The sequence below is a fragment of the Solanum pennellii genome, chromosome 4, assembly GCF_001406875.1.
Source record: "Solanum pennellii chromosome 4, SPENNV200".
Taxonomy (NCBI): domain Eukaryota; kingdom Viridiplantae; phylum Streptophyta; class Magnoliopsida; order Solanales; family Solanaceae; genus Solanum; species Solanum pennellii.
Window position 1 is genome coordinate 69,379,240 of NC_028640.1, and position 17,168 is coordinate 69,396,407.

The following is a 17,168-nucleotide window of genomic DNA, read 5'->3' on the forward strand; positions in this document are numbered from 1 at the left end:
CATGTGACATATATTTTATAATATATGCATTATTATTATATATGTCAGCATGCATGCCCTACTAGCTACTTTACTCTTTATATAACTATATTTATGATGAAAAATTCCAACAACACAAGAAAAAAAGAATTCTCCCCTTCAAAAATAACTAAATGCAAGAAAAAATTGTTATGGAAAAGTGTAGATCTTACCCACAATATTCATCTTCAAATAATTCAGGTGAATTTGGGAATTTTCAAGATGATCAAACAAATGTATACACATTTAATGGTCCAACAACAAAAGGAGTTGCACCATCAAATGATCCAGAAATAAAGAGGAAGAAAAGAATTGCAGCTTATAATATGTTTACTACTGAAGGTAAAGTAAAAGCTACTGTAAGAGAGAGCTTCAAGTGGATCAAGACTAAAATTAGTGATATTCGTTATAATGTTTAAAGTTAATCAAGAATATTAAAAGAAAAAGTTAATTAATTACCCTTTGTAATATAAAGTTTCTAATTTCTTCAATATGGTATTTGTTCATTTTGATGAAAATTGTTGATGTTGATTTGATCAGTAATTTTCTATTGATCGGGTGATCATTCAACTAATAATTATTACCTCAAAAAGTCATATTTCTTTCTTTGATTCTATTTTTTTTTCAACAGAATAGTGACTTTTTGATTATGAGATTGTGTATTCTTTAATTTGTTAAAAGTTTTTAACATTTGGTGAGCTTTAACTATTTTGATATATATATTTTTTTAAAATCTTCTCTTCTTAATTAGTTTGTATACACGTAGATTGTTCCATTTTACTTTTACCTCCCACCAATATAAGAATTGAGTAAATTTTTGTCTACCTAAACTTAGGCTGAAACAAATAAATCATCCATCTAATATTTTACTTTATTTTTCATGTTATAATTTCATTAATTGTTTTATGATACGAGTGCCTTAAAAAAGTAAATCAAATGTTAATCACCATTTTGTAAGGATTTCAATAATTCTTTTTTGAGAATAATTCAATTGTACACATGTATTGTACACCCAATCGATTTCTCTGGATAGACGGGGTGTAAAATATCCAAAAACATTTAGTAGGCGTTTGATCATAAAAATGACATTTTGTATTTTTTTGAAGTTAAAATATAATTGTCTTTGGCTATATTTTTGCAAAAGGAAAGAAGAGAACATTGTTCAAATTTGAAATTCAACTTCAAGTTTGATCCAAAACTAATATTCATGTAAAGTGAATAATTACTTTTAAAAAAAACGAATAGTTTTAATGGTTAAACGGATTCATAAATGACGATAAAGTAAAAAAAATAAACAGATTCATAAGATGACGATAAAGTAAAAAGAATAAACAATCTCTTATCCTAAAAAGAAAAAGGGCACGATCAATGTATGGGTTGATTTCCCTTTTCGTTTTTTCAATAAATATCAATTTGGATTTATTTATGAGATTTTTGTTTCAAGGAATTAGATGCTATAATGATAATAACAAGTTGGTTGCTTTTAGTGTTAAAAAAATAATCTTGATGAGAATTTGATTATATCAAATCATGAACCTCTATTTATGGGAGGGGGAACAAAGTAATTTTCTTTTTTAATCTGCTTAAAAAGAATGTCATTTTTCTATAGTTTATTCAATAACTTTAAATATAGTTTTTCACAATTCCACAATGTAATGTACAAAATTTTAGTATAGGCAACAAGTTATTTACCCCACCTATTATAAGTTGCAAATCAAACTTTAGAAGAAAATAATTAAACGTATATACACCGATGGTATAAAGATTTTTTGCACTATCAGCATAACTTAGTGTATTGTAACTGACATTAGTCAACAATGTTGTGATGCTTATGGAATCTTTGATGATCAAGATCTCGAAAAATCTTTGCTTGATTGAGACCTTTGGGCTCGACTCAATCTGTTCATCGCGTCCTTGTTGTTGTTGTTGCTGTACTTATTAGCTCGGCTTCTTCTAGCATTTGGCAACGGAGGTTTATTCTTGATGTTCGTAGTGGAATTAGGATGAGATTCAGCACTTGTTTGAGAACTCTGAGATTTCTCAGTTGGCTTTGAAGTACTTGAAGATGTGCTTGTAGTAGTAGTAGTAGTAATAGTAGTACTGCTACTTCCTGGCTCTAGTTGTCTAAAAACTGTTGAAAGTCTACTCTTTATTGGCTCCTGCAACATACAATTCTTCGCTTTCAAGTGTTTGATCTTAGTGTTTGATAGGAGTAAAAACTGAGAAATGTACCTCATTAGAGCCAACGTCGTCTGGTTTTGTTCCCTCTTCGTCTATTACTTTCTTTTTTCGTTCCTTTTGGGATTGAGAGCGTTGTCGAGTCTTGTGCCTGCAGGAAAGGGAAACAGAATAACGTTAACATGAATGTCAATTCACTTCAACAGAGACTTAAGTTTGGGATTGGATGATTTAGGGAATGTAACAGGACATGAAACTTTATTGGCAAAAGTCATTATTGTTTTGTTAGTGTAGTGTGTTTTGCTGCAATTTTGTATTTTTCTTCTTGTTCTACAAAAACAAGGCAATCTTTGGGATATCCGATCGGAGTTTGGAAAACATAAAACAAATTAAGAACTTAGCAAAACAGATTAAACTAAGCTCAAGCTTGACATATTCTTCGAAAATGGACTTGGGACCTAATTCAAACGCAAAAGCTAACTTTTGAGGTGCGGATTAAGGATTACAGTCCATAACCTCGACTTATATCTGGCTCTAACAACGCTAAACACAGAATTCTGACATATAAACGAGCTCACATACCTTCTCCTCTCAAGCTTTAATGCTGCCTCAGGATCCTCCTTATAGACTACAGGCAGCTCCGAGAGTTCACATGCCAAGGGGCTCGTACTAAAGAACTGTAATGAAACAATTTCCGAAATCAAAAGACAGAAGCACTTCATTTAACCAATCACCTCTAAATAGGATCACAAACTTGTAGTTAGCTAGGATGGATATTGAATTAATAATTCAATTAACATTTACCTCATCTTGGAGAGCTGAACCTGCAGAACCGCGATTTGCAGGATTTAGCGCAAGAAGAACGCTTAAGAGCCTCCAAGAAGATGCAGGGAAGTGCCTGAAAGCTTCCTTCTTGTTAGACCTGTAGGTATATGGTGGCCTGAAGGTAGTCGAAAGTTTCGTTTTCCTCCAGTAATCCTCTGTAGGTGTACCACAGAGCTTGAATATCTTGTGCAGCTGTTCCACCTACAGCAATTTTCAACATTTATAGTATCATAAATACCCTTTAGAATTTTCAAACATTGGAAATTTTTTCAAAGTTAAGCTAGTACCTCGGTGCGACCTGGGAGAATGGGCCTGCCTGCAAACATTTCAGCCATGAGGCAGCCTGCACTCCAAAGATCAATACCTATTCCATAATCAGTAGCACCTAATAGTAGTTCTGGAGCTCTGTACCAAAGCGTGACAACTCGACTTGTAAGAGGACGTTTCTTTTCAGGTTTAAAGTGATTTGCAAGTCCAAAATCAGCAATTTTTAGCATCCCATTTTTGTCAATCAACAAATTGGATCCCTTAATATCTCGGTGCAAAATACCCCTCTCGTGGCAATGCTGCAGCCCCGAAAGCAGCTGCTGCATGTAACACTTAATCTGATACCAAACAAAACGCTTCCAAAATCAGCACTTGCAATTGAAAAAGAATGGTTAGAAAAATATGCTGCTGACCTGTGCTTCATTGAGCCTCATATCAGGGCGAGCTATTATGCTGGTAAGATCAGACTGCATGTATTCGAAAACTATATAAAGACTATAATGCATTCTAGAAGTAGCCAATCCTTCAAGCTTTATGATATTTGGATGGTCAAATTTCTGCAAGATCATAATCTCTCGAGCCATGAACTTTATACTCTCTGGTTCTGAGGTATCAAAACGAACTTTCTTTAACGCAACAATCATCCCAGTATCCCTGTCTCGTGCTCTATATACGTTGCTATAAGTCCCTGAACCTATCTAAAATATCAAAAAAAAACTTGCATTAAATTCAATTTCACTACTCAGTGCAGTGCATATATGCAAGTAACCATAACAACAACAATAAAGTTATATATTACTGAAACATGAGTAGATATATCAAGTCTTCATGTTAACATAACCTGACAGAGTAAAAATTTCTTTCTTTATAACGTCAGTGCATGGAACATAAACTCGAACGTTAATTCCAGCATTCCACATTTCAAATAGATGGGAAATTAAGATGATTATAATATACCTTATCAATTTTATGATAAGAATCAGCACTTTTTGGGACTAAACCAGCCAAAACTTCTCTTGGAATATTATCTACTAACCATTTTGGCCATCCATCTATTAACTCTTCCTCCTCATGAGTTGTTGTTTTGTTAACTTTCCTACCAACATCATTAGTTTGTTTTTTTTCTCCCTCATTTGTGATAGTATCTCTGTTTGCATCACTTAATCTCCTACCACCAGCATTTTTCTCCCTAATTAGTTCATGAGGCCTCTGTCCAGTAGACCTCCTTGGCCTAACATGTTCTCCTCTACCAACATATCCACTCTCTAATTTCAACTTCTCTAGTCCCCGAGGCGGCGAATGCATTGAAGCCTTTGCTTGAACACACCCCATAAGATGGAATATCTAATCAAGTTTCTTAAATAGTTGTAATTATATTGAAGAATGGCCAACCTTTTGAAAATTTAAAAGCTCGAGTTGAGGCGTTTGTTAAGTCTTTATGAATAAAATAAGTGTTTTTGAGCGAAAACATAGTTAATCTTATAAGCACATTTGGAACTTGACCACGTGCTATTGGCAAAATTGTTTTTCAAATTGATTAGTCAAACATAAACGGTTAGTTTCTAAAAGTTCTTCAAAATAAACAGATTTTGAAAACTTAACCGAACAGACTATAAATTGTGACATATTGTCAAGAAAAGGTCATGAATTGTTGATCAAATCCAACAAAAAAAAAGAAAAAATATGGAGAAGAGAGGGAAAAAACTGCAGGCTGAGCTAAAAATATGAGAATATATATAGAGAATAAAAGGAAATTTGATGAGAGTGAAGAATTAAGCCGGCAAGGCCGGCAATTTTCAGAATAACATTAATATTGTCTTTATGTTGTTGTAGTTTACTTCATTAGTTGGCATATTAATTTAGTTTATTAGAATAAACACGTGGTAAAATACGTTATAAATATTTGGAGTTTAACTTATGTATAGTAATTAATAACAAGATAAATCAAATTTCATGCTGAGAAAATAAAAAATATTGCGACTTTACTTAACATTTCATGAGTGGTGATAAATCCTTGTGTTTTTTTTTTTTTTAATATACATTGCTTTTTTCTTTGTCCTTTCTCCGCTTTTCCTTTTTCAATTTAACTGCTTAAATTGCAGTAACTTTTCATCACATTGTAAAAACTTCAATATTCATTTTCATTGTCGTATTTATTATTACATTTTTTTCGAGTTACAACAACGATATATTTGGTGTAATTTTACATAAATGAAGCTGGGATAAACACCTTAGAGGTAGAGAAGTCGTTTCCGATAGACTCCTAGACAGAGGTGAAGCTAGGATTTTCAATAATGGGTTCAAAATGTGTAGAAATAGATAGCCGAAGGGGGTTCGATATTTACTATATATGCATAAAAACTTATTTTAATCATGTATAAATAATATAATTTTCCGCCCTTCATACAAGATAGCTCCGCCCCTGCTCCTAGATCAAAGAAAATACAAACTGAAGCAGTATAGAGAAAGAAATATGCAAATGGAGAAAGTTGTGCAAAATACGATAGATAACCTATTAAATCATCCTAATTACTAACCATAGTCATAATAAAACAAAACAACAATAGAAATGTAAAAAACAATAGATAATAACCAAACTCAAAGGATAAAATAACTACGACAGTATTATCATAACTAATAATACGGCTAATAGTATGGAAGAATAAGTAAGACGATGCTCAAAGTATTTAATTAATTAACTTGACATGTGTGTCATCTTCCGGAAATCAATCTTAGTAAATTATGATACGACGCTACAGCTATTCTACTGCTGTGGGCTGTGGAAAACGATTTTTTAGCTTGTTTGGATATGGTTATGTTATACCTGGTCTCGTAATATATTGTATTGTATATTACTTCATATTATTTTGATAAATATAATATTTAAATAGATCGTGTCATTTTATGCAATCATATAATATTACATATCAGTCATATAAGAATAAACTTACAAAAGAAACACATAATATGAAATAGATTTATAAATAAAAATGTAGACTAAAGATTAAAGTAAGATAAATAATAAACAAAGCCAAAAAAAAAATTATAAGAAAAGGTAACAATGCCACTGTAAGTATATAAGTAGTTGCACAAATTTTTTTCTTTTTTTTTGTTATTACATTCTATAATAGTACTAATAAATTTAATGGTATGTTGCAACAAAATTTAAGTAAATATTATATTTAAAATAATGTACGGTACAAGATACAACCATCCAAACATAGTGATTTGAGCTAATGATGGCTACTGACAAAAAAGTGTTGTCTTGAACAAGAAAGGAATTTAGTATATACTCTCAATTTTAATTTCGGTGATACATTTTAGATTTTAAAATTCAAATAAATTTATTTTTAATAATAATTTTTTATATTTTTGAATATTTAGAATTGCCAATTATCATGTATTATTTTATTAATATATAAATTTCAATTCAAATAAATTAAAAATTTTATGTAAATTTTCGATTAAACTTAAATGATTTGTATATAAAAAAAACGAAAGCATGTCAATATCTAGTGAAAAGGGTCAAATTTGCCCATGCTACGTGAAATGACCTAAATTTTAGAAATAAATTGATTAGTAACGAGCTCATCTAAAATTGTCCCATTAAAGGGGGAAAAAATGGTACTTAGATCATTCCAGAACCTAGGTAATTTTCGATTCCGTATTTCGAGATTTTTAAGCCTACAAAAGCAAGCACGAGAGAATGGCTTACTCTAACCAACTAAACTACAACAATTACGAGTTACATAGTAAAAAAACATAATGAACTATCACTTTTTTTCACAAATTCACATCAAAACTATCAGTTGTTCCCTTTTCTTACGTGAATAATAACACAGGTAGGAGTGTGTTAACTATACTGTATATAGTGCAATGAAGGGGCTCAAAGAAATGAAATTTGAAAGGAAGCAATTGTATTTCTTTTACAGAAAATTACAAAGGAAAGTATCTTATGGCAAGATTTAGTGATATGGAGGAACCTCATTCCAAGTCTAGTATCCCAAAATTTGAGAGAAGGATCTTAACTTGATCCACAAAGTCAGAACCAGTTGCATATTCTGTTAACATCCCAACAGCAAAACCAAACATTGCCCATCTGTTCAACAGATATATATATATAATCAGTACAAGTTAATGCTTAAAAACTTATCATTCCAAAGTGCTTGCAAGAAACTATGTTCAAAGCTTAATTCGACTATCAGCTCACCAATTTATACGTCTTTTTACCACCTCTAAGCAATTGATAATAAACAACGGCAAAAGGATATGCAACCACAAAATTGTTTTAGAAAGTCAACTACACCTGAAAGAATGTATGTCTCTATAACTGTAAAGGACATGAGAGTTATGATCGATCGATCATCATAAGCCTGAAAAGTCTTTCTGCTGTCTGGTATCAGAGCCACTATTTCGTAAAGTGAACTGCAGCGCGTTTTCCTACTATGTTTCTAACTCCAACATAGCTTGGCTGCATGTTTGGTTGTCCATTCCATCAAGAAAATACCACTTTTTTTTATCAATGCTTCCGAATGCCCAGTGTCTAAGAGTCCAAGAAAAAGAACAAGCTTCTTAGAAAGCACATGATCAACTGTCCACGTTTATAGTGATGATTTTCACCAATCAGTCAAACTGTGTTGTATACATTATGTCCATAGGCAACAATTCTATGCAGCAGGCAACTTAAGTCACTCGAGGAAATGGTGAAACCTTAAAAGCTTTTTTTTTTTCTACCGAAGGATTCAAGAAGATTCGGTTGCAGGTGTTTTTGCAAAACTACCACAAGTAAATATCTCTTCAATGGATTTAATGATAATCAAGTTCAAGAATCAAAAGTATTCTGAATATAGTCAATCACTTTGAGTTTACGAGAACACAAAGAGTCGTAGAGATATGAGAAGTTTTGCTTTTGCTTTCGACTGACCGACCTGTTAGCAATGCTATACTAGATTGTCACCCTAACTGGTCCCTATACAGCTACTCCTTCCATTCTCAACGGCCTTTTCTTATCTTACCAGTAGCTCTATCTATCGGTACCAACCAGGGAACTCCTTTTTTACGAACTACTTACTCTATCTGAACCCTGTACCAACAGATGCACAAATTGCACTGGTGACCGCGCATAATGCCCTCTAAGCCATTCAATCATTCGAAGGACTGGGGCCATAGGTGTGATCCATTATTGAGATTCGACTCTCGAGAAACAAAACTCATCTTAAGCTCCATATGATGGAAACATAAATGTTTGTTTTTTTTAGGTATCTCTATCTAATCTCCGACTTAAACCAATAAAAAGCACTAAATTCTGCTTGTTTCGCTAACTAACACTTTGGAACAAGTTAGATCAATGCCAAAATCAGTCATAAAAACTTCTATTAATTAAAACTGAAAACAGCAATTAAGGATACTATAGCTATTACTTAAAATTAAATTAATCCAAATTCTCTCAAATTGTTAATTTATTACCTGCCATTAGAAATTTCATTCTTGCCAATAAAGCCAAAGAAGGGACCTTGATTCGCTTGCTCAAGCTTCTTCTGCTTGAAATACTCTTGAAGCTCCTTAGCCTTTTGCCTCTGAAATTCCATAGTAATTACATTTTTGCCCTCCACTGCAACCTGCTTAAGCGGAACACTAGGCGGAGGCGGAGGCGGTGGCGAAGAAGTTGAAGGTGGTGATGGTGGGGTAGGTTTGAGAGGGGTAGGGGGTTGTACCATTGGTCTTCTTAAAGGGCCATCAGCTTGAGAACTCCTAATGGTAAGTGTAGTAGAAAATCTGAAATTATAGGAAGAGGAAGAAGAAGATGGGTTTTGAATTTTGATGCAGGGGAAGGAAGAAGATGATGCCACTGACATTTTTGTTTGGTGGATTGCTGAAGAAGAAGGGGAGGGAAAGTTTGTGGAAGGGCTATGGTTTAACTGATTATCAGAAACTGGATAGTGAAAGGTGTTTTGTGGATAGTATGTGGCCAAGTTTCATACTACAAACTTCACAACATATACTTTTGTGTACAGAGTCAAAGCTAATTTCGTTCGAGTAGATTTTGAATTTGAAACTCGAAAAAAAAAAGGATTTTGAAGTTAGAACTTATGAAAATTGAAATTATATTTGAATATATGTATTTACTTGGGGAAAAATGCAAAATTTTGTGAGTAAAAATCTGAAATTTGATATGAGTAAATGTTTACCAACTTAAAAGTATTTGGAGATTGGTACTTTCATAATTTATCACCAAATGCTAGCAACATTTCATTAGCCCTTCTTAATTGGTTAAGAACCATGGTGAGTTGATTGTCATTCTTAATTAAATTCCTCAAAATTCAAATTTTGGACATGATTTTTTACAAAATCATTTTTATGAGATGGTTTAGGGTTAGCAACATTCATTAGACAATTTTGTCGGTTGGTTTGATTTTTGCACATCCCTACACAAGACTCATTTATCTATTTGTTCAATTTTACACAATTGTCTACTTATTAACACTCAAAGTTAGAGGACATAAATGTGAAATAAAACCAAGTATATAGCACATTTATCAATACCAAATTGATTAAAACAAAAGGAAAAAGAGCAATTATTTTTTTTTCTTAACCCAGAGATTTAGAAATTAGGAAATGAAAAGTTCATGAGGAAAAAAAGTATCGACTTTTATTCCACAAATTTCCAAAGCAAATCATAAAAAGGGAATCACTGATCAGTTGGAGTTCAACACATGATTATACAGCAAATTGTAAAGCAACTCCTCACAAAGGGGGTCGCAGTGACCAGGCCCGGGCGATTTTATAAGTCTAGTTTTTTTTCTTTTAGCATAGTGCTTTGGAAACATGAGCAGGTTTGTTTGAATGGAAAAATCACAAACAGGATGACAATCTCTTGAAAGTTCCCAATAAGATCGATCAACATACAGCTATCTGAAGACCCGAAGGGAGTGATTAACACACGAGAAACCACCATCGACCATCAGATTATGCCCACTTATATACCTTGATTCATCACTGGCTAAGAAAAGCACGGCATTAGCAACATCATTAACCATCAATTCCACCCCCTGCAAGTTAGCATTCCTGGCAGCAAAATCACGAAAACCTTCCATTGCATCATCAGTCTTCTCATCCTCAGGCAAGTGAGCCAGAGCTAATCCAGTTGCAACAGCATAAGGAGAAACACAATTCACACGTACACCGTGTTTTCCCAACTCAGCTGCAACGTTCTGCGTAAGTCCCAAAACAGCATACTTGGAAGCTGTATAACCATGAGGTCCGACTCCACCAATGGCACTTGCAACACTGCACAGAGATACTATTGCTCCCTTCTTTAGTGGTATCATTATGCGAGCAGCATGCTTCATTCCAAGGAAAGCACCTTTCAAGTTCACGTCAAGCACATTTTCAAACACAGAAAGTTCATATTCACGGATATCTCGAATAGGGGGCCCAGACAACCCGGCATTATTAACCATTATGTCAAGTGTACCAAACTTTTGAACCGTAAAATCAACTGCATTACTAATATCAGCTTCTACAGTCACATCACAGTGGATAAAGCACACATTCTGGTCATTACCAAGGGTCTCACAAACATGCTGTCCAACTTCATCTCGAATATCAGCAATGCATACTTTTGCACCATGCTTATGAAATAGACGTACTATGCTCTCTCCTATGCCAGTTGCCCCTCCAGTGACTAAAGCAACTTTTCCCAATAACCTGATATATCAGATGAATGGTCAAGTGAATTTCCGGGAAAAATAGATAACATTAAGTGCATATAATGAAAAAAGAAAAGCATTTCCCTGTCAAAGGAAGGATTTGAATCTTCAACATTCCTAACAAGAGACTGAGAGAAGAGTGAGAACTCTTATGTTCCACTCAGCATCTTAATGGTTGAGCAGGAAATAATTTATAACTTGAACACACTATTCACATTTAGGGGAGAAGGGGAGGAAGGATTGGAATTAGAGGTAAAAAATGTGGGGAGAGGGAAAAGGATGACACCTCTTACACCAGTGTTGTTTACGACCAAAAGGACAAAATAACGAGAGAGAGAAGTTGTGCTTGAGCTAGTAGTACAACTTTTGCAAGTAGTTTGATTACTGAAGTACCATAATATGATTCAAAACTGCATCCAAGGGTGTGACCTAGTGATCAGTAAGAAGGCTGTAGATCTCATGGAGAACAGATTTAGACCTTGACAGTAGATATGCTAAAAGGTTGTGTAGAACAAGACAAATGATCAATTTAGAGAGTTTTAAAAGGATTAGAGTATGTCTAGAATCTTGTTGAGATAAATATCTTTTGAAACTTGAAAATTTAAAATATTTAAACTTATGTATTTCCATGTCATCAAAGTTATTGCCATATCATTAAGATACCTAGAGTACCTATTTTCTTTCCTCTTGTGATAGCTAATTCAGCCTTCAGGTAACTTTATATCTAACCAGCAATTGCGAAATAGAACAAATCATTGTTTGACAAAATCTGCTAATATCTGACTTATCAGAGGAAGTACTTTGGGTTCTCCATGTGCTATCGTGATTCCCAAGTTCATTTACATTTGATCAGCCATTGAATCATTTTTTTTCTCCTGAGAAATAGTCTTTTCCCAAGCCATAGTTAAGTAATAAGTAAGAATTTCATTTCATCGGATTTCGGAGAAAAACAAGAGAGGGAAATATGATTATAGGTACAAAACCAGTGGCGAGTACCTTACACAAATCTAGACCAGTTCGAGATTATATAAATGCATATTCCGATCCATTTGTATCAAAACATTGGCATAGCGAATGCAATTTCATTCGATAATATGCTATTCTAAGTGATGGTAAGAATTGACTAAAACGTGAGAACGATACACATACCTCATGGATTTTCTAGTCCAGAAACTCAGATGCTAGAAAGAAAGGGAAACTGCATTGAAGGGTCAAAACTAATCCTGTTTCTAAGTCTATCCTTTTAGCACCATACCACTAGAAGAAACAGAGGAAAAGTATTGAAATGTGTTTCACAGTTCACATCATAAAAGGTGCATTAAACAGTGCATCCCTGGTGGATAGATAATTTTTTCAAAATATAACCCCCAGGCAATGTGCATGTGCAGGCTTTTCTTACCTAATTGGGTTTGAGGTAAAGAGAGGAGCAAGGGACGATGAGTCCATGTCAAACCTCTTCCTTTTTTTTTTTCTGAAACGGTAAGGTAGTTTCCATATCACACCTCTTGATTGCACATATCACATTGATCTTCTGTGAACTGCAGACAAGATAATACACGGTGGCTTGTACAAAACCATGGTGTGCTTTGAGACAGCTTTGGGTTACGCATCAATCAGAAAAAATCTGAGTTAATCCCAGATGAGAAGGTGCAAATTTTTGTCTTTGTGCATCTGGAATTAACTCAGACTGGAGGATGGAGTATCTCGTTATGCATCAATACGATAATCTTTGTCGTTGTTGTAGCTTCTCGTACAACACGCACCTCATAGGTACAGGATGGAGCTAGTATCTTCCAACTAAATATTTGTACTTGCTTTTAGAAGTACGTTTAAAGATGTAGAATTTAGGACCTTGGTCGCGATAATAGAAGGGAGACTGAGAGGTCTAGATCCAGTATAAGTGAAGAAAAGGATAAACCATCCTAATTAGATTTTTATGTCGAGTATACGGACTAAAATTTACATTTTTATTCATTATACCTACCTTATACACTAAGAGAAATCAAGAAAATATTGTGAGGCTTCTTATGGAAAGGGTAGAGGGGGGAAGGAGATACACTCTGGTGGAATGGAATAACGAAAGCTCTAGCTGAGGGGAGAGGCCAGAACATAAGCACATTTTTCATCTGTAATAAGTTCATCTTGGGGAGGTTTGGTTGCAAAGAGAATTCTCTATAGAAGATGGTGATCCTCGCAAGATATGTATATCAACAATAGGAATACTTCTGCAATTACGTCGTAAACATTTAAATGACGACCTTTACAGAAAGGAATCATGACGCGATGGAATGAGCTCTCAAGAAATGCTGGTCTTACTATGCTAATGGAATCGGTACACATTTGTTGTTTATGTGGTGTTGGAGCCTGAAATATGAGCTTCCTTGCTTGCTGCAGATTACAATGCACAAGGAAGCTCAAGTAGCTGAACTTCTTCGACAAGATGATATCATATTGCGATATCCTTTAGATGACCTATTTAAACAGGAAATAGGACCATATTGATGAATACTGTGAAGATACTTTAAGCTAGTTTTGGAACAAAGTGTTTGGAGAGGTTACCGGCTAAGCCACAGTGTGATTGTTCAATTGATATCAGTGATTCTAGGCCCACATGTAGGTCCATATTCAGATGAAAGCACCTAATGTCTTCATGAGGTATACATGTAGGAGTTCTATGCTAATGTCACACAACTTGATAAAGAGAAGACAGACAGCTAGTCTGTATGTGAACTACAATTGGTGAGAACATGGATCATACACTGCTCTGCAGTTCCACCAATGTTGGTGTACCACTCTATCTACAATCCGGGGGTCCACTCAGAAGGAGAGGAACAATAGATTATTTTAGAGCATAGCAGACTCTATAAATCTTTCAGGATGTTTCGATGATCCTAATCGGAGCCAACAAGCAGATCGAGCTGACATATGGGGGATTAATCTTAAGCACAATTATACACTAGGATTTTGTGCAACAAGGCCCCTAGAGATGTAACTGATGGTTTGGCTTGGGACTTCCAAACGGAGGTCTCAATTTCAAAACCCCTTGCTTATAACAACAGAGGGAAGGTCGAGTTCATCGCACGAGACTTGCCTAGTACAGTTACCTACCTTGTGTGGTTTTACAAGCTATTGCAGAAGAGCGATGTTTACAATGACATCAAATTGGTGTATTTTCAAACAAATCATTCCAAACTTATCAAAAAAGAAAATATATATATATGAAGAAACTTCACACTCTAGGTAATGAGTTTCTAGGTTTGGCAATTTTTCAATCAAAATTAATCCTCAAATCAAAAACATGATTTTAAAGACAAAAGTCAAGGCTCACAAATGTCAATGCTAATAAAACCTATCCTACCAAACTTTTCCCCTAAAATAAGAAAATACAAATCTTAATAGCTTTTTTACTCTATTAGTTAAGCTATATTTGCCACCTTATAACCCCCAATTTTACAAAAAATAAAATAAAATTACACATAGAAAGAAACAAGAAGCAAAATTGAGTTATAAATAGTTGCAGCAAATACCTTTGGACAGGAAGAGAAGTATCAGTCATGGCAATAAAGTTCCTTCTTTTCTATCAGAAAAAAAAAAGCTATTATTTCGGTGGAGATGTCCAGTTTAAATACTACTCCCCGTCTCAAATTGCGTGACGTATTTTAATTTGGAGTTTAAAAAAGGAAAATGAATTTTACAACTTTATAAATTAATATATGTTATAAAAAAAATTAATTTAATAAAATAAATTATTTAAATAAAATATTGTATATTCGCTTAAAATTTAGAAGAAGACAATTATCCAGCTACAGTCACATGAATGTTGATAAAAGAAAAAGAATTTTAATCGCATGTGTATTGGTTAGGGTATGGACCGTAGTGGGGTGGCTAGATTCACAAAATGGAAGGCTTTTGAAAATGACTCGGATATATAAACAAAAAAATGTAATTTAATTCTCCGTCTTTAATTTTTTTTTTTTTTTTGACAAATCAAAAAATATAAAATATTTTTAATTAGTTATTTTAAAAAGGGTTGAACTTTTTGAAAATTTTAGGTTTTTAATTCATCCATTTCATAATTAATAGGGGATAAAATGGTAAATTCACTATAACAATAATTGTTTTCTTAATAAGTGTGACAATTTAAAAATGGACAAGTAACTATAAATAGATGGAGTATATTTGTTAATTATTGTGACAAGTCGATTGTAACGATCTGCCTCGTTATTATAGATGATTTATTAGTGGAGAAAAAATGAGGGAGAAAATTTTCGATTTGAAAATTTAAGGTTGAATTAAAATTGAATCAAAATGTGAGCAAAAGTGTGGTGTAGGGCAAAAGGCGAATTTTAGGATAATTTGGGGGAATATATGGATCATCTAATAAGTAGTGTTTGTTAACTTTATTCTTGAGATGTTAAAGGAGTTCTTAGGACTTTTCGAAAGTGGATTAGGGTGACTAGAATTTTCAATATCAAACTTGGCATAAAGGATTTGGTTTGAAACGTCAAAATTTGAAGGTATGTTACGACTAGGCTATTTTGAGAGGATTTTCGAGGTTATACCCCTTGCAAGCCATTATAGCATGTGAAACGCTATTACTGTAGGAATTAATAGCGTCGATGCTACAATGAGAGTGGACCGCCACAGCTTGATTAGTCACTTTAAATGCAAAAAATTCTCCAAAATCATTTATTATTATCCAAGAATGTTTTAAAATAGTGCAGAGGCAATCTAAAACGATTTTCACCTATTTTTTATTGTAAACGATAAAAGTAATACTCCACTAACTTAGAGATTCAATTTTGAAGCCTTAAAATTTGTGGTAGTAATCTCAGGGGAGGGTTTTGTTTAATTTAATGGTGAAAAAATCTTGATTTGAGTGAGATAATCATGAGAATGACATGTGATTTGAATAAGGATATAACCCGGATGTACATGGGTCATTTGGGTATGATTATGTGTTATATTGATTGTTTATAGACTAACAACAAGTTAAGTATCATAATAAGAGGAGAAAGCAGGTTCAGTAAAGCATCCGACCTTGATTCGGATAGGTGATAATTATTTTGTTTGGTATATCTTATGTTCTTGCTAAATGCTTGATAAGTATCACTTATATAATGTGTGGTAAGGAAAATGGGAGTATAAACTGAAAACGTTAATTTGTTATTAATCTCATTGATGCATGTATTTACGTGGTGTATAAGTGTGATTTTACTCATTGTTATTGTGATGTGTGATGTGTGATGTGTAGAACATATTAATGGTTGGGTTGCGTATTACGCATGAACTTGGTGTCCGTTTGAATTGGTTTATTTTAAGTCAAAATAGTTTTTAAGCAGTTTTGAAGTGTTCGGGTAAAGTTAATAACTTTGATGGTCACTCAATTATCAATTGTTTTCACAGAAAGTCACTCAATTTTCATATTCAACTCAATAGTCACTCAACTATCAATTGTTTTCATAGAAAGTCACTCAACTTTCATTTTCAACTCAAAAGTCACTCATCTATCACTTCTTTGCACATAATTTGAAATATATAATTCGTGAGAAAATTTCAATTTTACGGATAGCATTTTGTACATCATAGTTTATATTATTTATATAGTTTTTCATTACCTATTGAACTACATTATATATTATTTATATAATTGATTTGTCTTCTATAATTTCTTTACTTTATTATAATTTTTTTCTTATAAATTTGTAGGGTCATTCTTTTATTAAATATTATAATTCTTCTATTTAACTTATTTTCTTTATATAGTTTTGACTGATTTGAAATTATAAGAAGTTGACCAAGATAATAATTACTCCAATCTATTAAATTAATTTTATTTCCCCTTTTTCTTTTCTTCTTTCCATAATATAATTGGTAAGAGAATTTTAATTTTTTATCTCAAAAAAAAGAAGGGAATTTTAATTTTTGGACAGAATTTTGTAATCATTTTTCAAACTATAAATAAAGACTTATTATATATCTGTGACTGATTTTGAAATTATATAAGAAGTTGACCAAAATAATAAATACTCCAATCTAAAAAATTAATTTTATTTCCCCTTATTCTTTTATTCTTTCCATAATATAATTGGTAAGAAAATTTTAATTTTTGGACAGTATTTTGTAATCATTTTTCACACTATAAATAAAGACATATTTTCTCCTCACTTC

At 33.1% G+C, this 17,168-nt stretch overlaps 3 protein-coding genes and 1 pseudogene across 4 annotated transcripts; all 4 read right to left on the reverse strand.

The window, feature by feature from the left end:
• Positions 1–176: 176 nt before the first annotated feature.
• LOC107017429 (probable serine/threonine-protein kinase At1g54610) lies at positions 177–4,048 on the reverse strand. Its single transcript, XM_027916247.1, has 6 exons — positions 3,702–4,048; positions 3,309–3,626; positions 3,001–3,222; positions 2,779–2,873; positions 2,251–2,347; positions 177–2,177 (listed from the first exon to the last, which is right to left on the reverse strand). The coding sequence occupies exons 1-6, from the start codon at positions 3,930–3,932 to the stop codon at positions 1,866–1,868; spliced, it is 1,275 nt and encodes a 424-aa protein (XP_027772048.1). The 5' UTR covers positions 3,933–4,048; the 3' UTR covers positions 177–1,865.
• A 58-nt stretch (positions 4,049–4,106) lies between these two features.
• LOC114076922 lies at positions 4,107–4,662 on the reverse strand (annotated as a pseudogene).
• Positions 4,663–7,051: 2,389 nt separating this feature from the next.
• On the reverse strand, positions 7,052–9,268 carry LOC107018311 (light-harvesting complex-like protein OHP2, chloroplastic). Its single transcript, XM_015218768.2, has 2 exons — positions 8,755–9,268; positions 7,052–7,387 (listed from the first exon to the last, which is right to left on the reverse strand). Exons 1-2 carry the CDS (start codon positions 9,141–9,143, stop codon positions 7,273–7,275), a joined length of 504 nt encoding a protein of 167 aa, XP_015074254.1. The 5' UTR covers positions 9,144–9,268; the 3' UTR covers positions 7,052–7,272.
• Positions 9,269–9,915: 647 nt separating this feature from the next.
• LOC107018349 (xanthoxin dehydrogenase-like) lies at positions 9,916–14,676 on the reverse strand. 2 transcript variants are annotated; one of them, XM_015218813.2, is made up of 2 exons: positions 14,525–14,676; positions 9,916–10,995 (listed from the first exon to the last, which is right to left on the reverse strand). In XM_015218813.2, the coding sequence occupies exons 1-2, from the start codon at positions 14,551–14,553 to the stop codon at positions 10,197–10,199; spliced, it is 828 nt and encodes a 275-aa protein (XP_015074299.1). In that variant the 5' UTR covers positions 14,554–14,676; the 3' UTR covers positions 9,916–10,196. The 2 variants fall into 2 exon arrangements, with proteins under 2 accessions (XP_015074299.1, XP_027772118.1); XM_027916317.1 differs by lacking the exon at positions 14,525–14,676 and adding an exon at positions 12,147–14,445.
• Between the last annotated feature and the right edge of the window lie 2,492 nt (positions 14,677–17,168).

Coding starts and splice junctions, on each gene's coding strand:
- LOC107018311 (XM_015218768.2), bottom strand. CDS start 9,143: ATGTCAGTGGCATCATCTTCTTCCTTCCCCTGCATCAAAATTCAAAAC. Junction 7,388..8,754: donor AATGAAATTTCTAATGGCAG/GTAATAAATTAA, acceptor TCTGTTGAACAG/ATGGGCAATGTTTGGTTTTG.
- LOC107017429 (XM_027916247.1), bottom strand. CDS start 3,932: ATGATTGTTGCGTTAAAGAAAGTTCGTTTTGATACCTCAGAACCAGAG. Junction 3,627..3,701: donor TGAGGCTCAATGAAGCACAG/GTCAGCAGCATA, acceptor GTTTGGTATCAG/ATTAAGTGTTACATGCAGCA. Junction 3,223..3,308: donor TTCTCCCAGGTCGCACCGAG/GTACTAGCTTAA, acceptor AAATTGCTGTAG/GTGGAACAGCTGCACAAGAT.
- LOC107018349 (XM_015218813.2), bottom strand. CDS start 14,553: ATGACTGATACTTCTCTTCCTGTCCAAAG. Junction 10,996..14,524: donor ACTTCTCTTCCTGTCCAAAG/GTATTTGCTGCA, acceptor CTGATATATCAG/GTTATTGGGAAAAGTTGCTT.